At 34.0% G+C, this 5365-nt stretch overlaps 1 protein-coding gene across 3 annotated transcripts in view; it reads left to right on the forward strand.

Moving 5' to 3' along the window:
- LOC106870574 (uncharacterized) overlaps positions 1–5365 on the forward strand; it is a 107969-nt gene that overhangs the window by 6953 nt on the left and 95651 nt on the right. For all 3 annotated transcript variants that reach the window (XM_014916699.2, XM_014916701.2, XM_014916700.2), the window contains exon 2: positions 4880–4974. In XM_014916699.2, the coding sequence (XP_014772185.1) occupies positions 4880–4974 (95 nt within the window). The remainder of the gene's footprint in view (positions 1–4879; positions 4975–5365) is intronic.

Raw genomic sequence — 5365 nt, forward strand, 5'->3', positions numbered from 1 at the left:
TATATATATATATATATATATATAATGTATAACTTCCATCAAAAATTTTTACTCGTAACTTGCTTGAAGGATCCTGTGAACAAACTCCAGGGTAGCCAGAGACTGACTTAAACAAAATAAAAAATATTATTTCTCTCTATTATGATATTGAGTACTTTTTCTTTTGACAGTCAACACTAAACATGTGTGTGTGTGTGTGCATTTATAGATACATGTGTATGTGTGTGTGTGTGTGTATGTATGTATGTATCTATGTAAGTATGTATGTATGTATGTTTGTATGTGTGTATGCATGTATGTATGTATATGCACACATGCACATACAGAGAGAGAGAGATACATTTCCATCTGTTTCAACAAGAATTTTTTGCATTACAATGGTGTATATTTGGGCTGGGTTTTTTTATAGAGTTCTTGGGCTGTATGATTGCCAAAATCTTAAGCTTGCATTTGCAACCTTAAGAAACAACGCAATAATATGTCAAGGATTATATTATCTTTTAGAAAAATTGTGAAATGAAATAACATAAACCTAATTTCTGATATTTGTTTGCACGCTTTACATATGTTTATATTCAGTTTTGGAGAAATAAATTTATAAAAACATTATAACATAGAAAGGTAATAATTTAAGGAGCATGCTACAATTGTGTTCGGTGTGAATTTGGTAATTTATGCCTACATAATTCCTTATTTTAGGTATGTTTCCATGAATAAAATACATTTAAAATTCTAACCTGCATACTCAAATATTTGTCGGAAGAGAAGTGTCTATTTCTATCATACTTACAGAAAAAAAAATATGAAAACATATGGTGCGTGTTTGTATGTGTGTGTGTGTGTGTGTGTGTGTGTACGTGCATACATATATGTATATATATATGTATATGTGTGTGTATGTGTATTTATAATATACACATACATATACACAACAAATATCCATATATAATATTCCATCTGTTTTCATTTTTTTCTGTGGGTATATAGAAATAGGCAGTTATGTATCTATACATTTTTGTGAAAACAATATTAACTTGCCAAAATTCTTTAAAGGAAAAGAATCTAATGTGTTGTAGTTGAGAGGATGAGGGGCAAAAGTAAGAGAGAAAAACGAAATCAGAGCTTAAAATATATTAAATATTGAATTTCAAAATTTATGATTTCAATAATGACATACATTAATTTGTTTTTTAAATTCATAGTTTCCTATTTTTACTTTTCTTTTTTTATTATTTGATAAAGGGTTGGATAAAGTGCCCTATGGTATATTTTTTCCATCTCTTTTAAGCCTCAATTCACATCTTGCTATTGTCAGTTTTGTCGTTTATCCTTCCTTAGATGATAAAATAAACTGCTGATATAATTGATATAATTGGTTGTTTCGTTTCTCAAAGATTTCTGCCCTTATACCGACATTAGAAATTATTATTTCATTTTTTTTTTTTTTATAATTTTATCTTCCTTTCCGTCTGTTTATCAAAATTCAGTAAATGTTTGGTTAGGCACAAGCATGGCCGAGTGGTTTAGAAGCTCATTTTGCTACCATGGGTTTTCAGGTTCAATCTTACTGCATGGCACTTTGGGCAAGTGGCTTCTACCTAAGCTTTGTGAAACTGTGTAGAAGCTTATCACACACACAAACACAAATACATATTTGTGTCTTTGTGTCCTTATCCTCTGTTGCTTGACAACTGGTGTTGGTTTCTTTACATCCTTGTGACTTAGTGGTTCAGCCTAAGAGACCAATAGAATAAGTACCAGACTTGGAATATAAATGGTTGGAGTCGACTGTTCGGTTAGACTCTTTATGACAGTGCCCCAGCATGGCAGCAGACTGGCATAAGTAAAAGATAAAAGACAGAAGATAAAAAAACTTGCTTAAGAAATCCCATTTGTATTTCTGAAAAGTATTGAAAAAAAAAATTGACTACCCACCACCCGTGCCAGTGGCACATAAAAAGCACCATCCAAACGTGGCCAATGCCAGTACCCCCTGACTGGCCCCTGTGCCGGTGGCACGTAAAAAGTACCCACTACACTCTCGGAGTGGTTGGCATTAGGGAGGACATCCAGCTGTAGAAACCTTGCCAGATCAGATTGGAGCCTGGTGCAGCTGCTGGCTTGCCAGTCCTCAGTCAAACCATCCAACCCATGCCAGCATAGAAAGTGGAAGTTAAACGATGGTGATGGTGATAATGATGCTAAATTATTTAAGGGACTTTTATTTTAAATTATTCTGGATTTTTTTTCTCCTCAGAATATGTTCCAAATTAAAAAGTTGATATAATTCTTTACTTCTGAACTGTTGCTTCAATGAGCATCCTCATATTTTTAACCTCATCTGTTGTGTTGTATAAACCATCATACTGAGAAGTTTGGCAGTTTTCCTCATAATCTTGTGTTCTGTTTGTGTGTAAGCAGGCACAGGTGTGGCTGTGTGGAGGCGCAGACATGGCTGTGTGGTAAGAAGCTTGCTTCCCAACCACATGGTTCTAGATTCAGTCCCACTGCGTGGCACCATGAGACTCATTTACAACTATCATATGATGTGAGGACAAGGAAACGCAAGCATACACACATACACACTCAAACATACATATACATAGGACAGGCTTCTTTCAATTTCTGCTGACCAAATCCACTCGCAATATATTTTTAACATTTGCTAGTTAGGACACATCAGTAAACATTGAAAGATAAAATTCTTCCTCCTTCTTTTTCTCTCTCTCCCCTCTCACTCCCTTTCCTTTTTTTCTTTGTTAATCTTGGAGGGTCTGCACCCATCTAGATCTACAATAAAATCATCATTATACTTAATGTCAATATTTCAATGTAGATCTAACTATTTTGAATTCAGAATTAGTAATAATTTGATAGAACTAATGAATTTCTGTATATAGTTTGTATTTTGTCATATTAATCATGATGTCAGACTTCAAGACATATTTCCTGAACATCTGTGACCACAAGCAAGACTAAAATTATTCTAGCCTCTGCATATCTGGCAGAAAATTGGCACGGTTCCTATCTTGTACTGCATAGTTAATCTCAGAGAAGTATGCAGTGCAGCATAAATGTGTTAAGAAATATAAAAATACCCCAAATTTCAGATTTTTTTCTCATCACATGCTAGCTTCACATAATGAATATAAAAGTGTGATAGAATTAATACAATCTAGATGCATGTGTGGCTGTGTGGTAAAAAGTTGGATTTCCAACCACATAATTTTGTGTTCAGTCCCACAGCACAATACCTTGGGCAAGTGTCTTTTACTACAGCCCTGGAAATCCATCATGTGTATGTACGTGTGTGTGTTTGTGTTTATCCCCACCCCATACCATCTGACAGCCAGTGTTGGTTTGTTGATGTTCCCCCGCTTCCATAACTTAGCCGTTTAGCAAGAGAAACTGATAGAATAAGTATCAGGCTTTAAAAAGTAAGTATTGGAGGTGATTTGTCAACTACTCTTCAAAGCAGTACCCTAGTATGGCCACAGGCCAATGACTGAAAGATGCAAAAGATATAAAATAAAAGATTTTTGAAGTTAGAATATAATTTTATTTTTTAAATACTAAGCAATAACCGTGAACAAATATTTGTTTTTCATTTTACAATCACTTAAACAAAAGCATCTCAATAAAAATAAATGACATTCAGAATTTATTTATTTCGTTTTAAATAAAATCATGGTGAATAATTCTTTACTTTCATGCCTTTCATTCATTAAAACTATTTGAACTCGTTTAGAGGTTGTATTATTTGCAAATCTTGTCAAACTATAATCAGATACCACTAACAAATAACAGTAACTGAATCATAAATGGTGATTCCAAAATATATTAAAATAATTCAGAAATGTAAATAATATTGGTATGTAATCTGTGTATTAAAACATTAATTTTTTGTTAAATTATTTTGTATTTAAAAATGTTCCTTTGTAAAGAAGCACTGGAACACATTTCTTTGGCTTGATAGCCATTATGGGAGTTAGACTGTATGTAAAAGTTATCCAAAATATACAAAAATACTTTGCATCTCATTAACATGTGGCAATACTTAAAAATACACTTTAAAAACAAAAAATCTTGTTCTTTTTACTCTTGTTTATCATGTCACGTTTTCAAAAGTGAATGCTTATTGTATCCAAATCTGTATTGAATGCAACTCGTTCAATTAATTAAATATTTGCATGTAAAAAGCATCATCTGAACGTGACTGATGTCAGTACCCACTGACTGGCTCCTGTGCCAGTGGCAGGTAAAAAGCTCTATCCGAATGTAATCGATGCCAGGCCTGCCTGACTGGCTTCTGTGCCGGTGGCACATAAAAAGCACCCTCTATACTCTCAGAGTGGTTGGCGTCAGGAAGGGCATCCAGCTGTAGAAACTTTGCCAGATCAGATTGGAGCCTGGTGCAGCCTCCTGGCTCTCCAGACCTCAGTGAAACCATCCAACCCATTCCAGCATGGAAAGCGGATGTTAAATGACGATGATGATGATGATTTTCCAAAAATCAGTCAACAGAAAATCAGTCAACTAGCTGGAGAAATCACGCCTCATTATCTTAAACAGAATAGACACATTGGTTAATGAAGTTGATTGTAATGTCTTTGAACAGAGGTCTTCCAGGACTAAACAACAACTTAATTGTTATTGATGCAATATAAATTGTTTCAGAGATAATGGGAAAGTTTATTTTAAACATTTAGACATTGCTAATTTTATGCATATTATTATCTCAAATTCACAAAGCTTTTCTTTTTAACTATGATTTTCAAAAAGAATTGATGTTTGTTCATTTCTTTTATATCTCTGTTTTGAATTTCTGTTTTATTCATTTATTCATTTATTTATTAAATATTTACATTTATAATTTCAGCTGAGCGGAAAACTTCTCTTGGGAAAGAATGGCACCCAAGATGTCTACGTTGTGACCAATGTGATAAAGTTTTAGTACCAGGTCAACATGCTGAAGTAAGTTCAGAGAATTTCTTTGAAGAATTTTAGTGCCATTGATACAGTGTCTATGTTTACTTAATTACCCTATGTTGTATGAGGAACCTGTACACCCCCATGATGGGCTAAGTGAACTATACTAATTAGTATAAATGAGCATGTGCAGAAGAGTCTGAGAAGAGTGTCATATGTGCAGTCATAATGTGCAGGTCGTAGGAATTATTGAATAGAGATATCGTGGAGTGCTTGTTGAAGATACATAGTTCGGAGAGTAATAAAAGAACATCAGAAACGTCTATTATAACAGTGGCACCTTGGGCAAGTGTCTTCTACTATAGCCTCGGGCCGACCAAAGCCTTGTGAGTGGATTTGGTAGACGGAAACTGAAAGAAGCCTGTCATATATATAT

The sequence above is a fragment of the Octopus bimaculoides genome, chromosome 7 (assembly GCF_001194135.2).
Source record: "Octopus bimaculoides isolate UCB-OBI-ISO-001 chromosome 7, ASM119413v2, whole genome shotgun sequence".
Taxonomy (NCBI): Eukaryota; Metazoa; Mollusca; class Cephalopoda; order Octopoda; family Octopodidae; genus Octopus; species Octopus bimaculoides.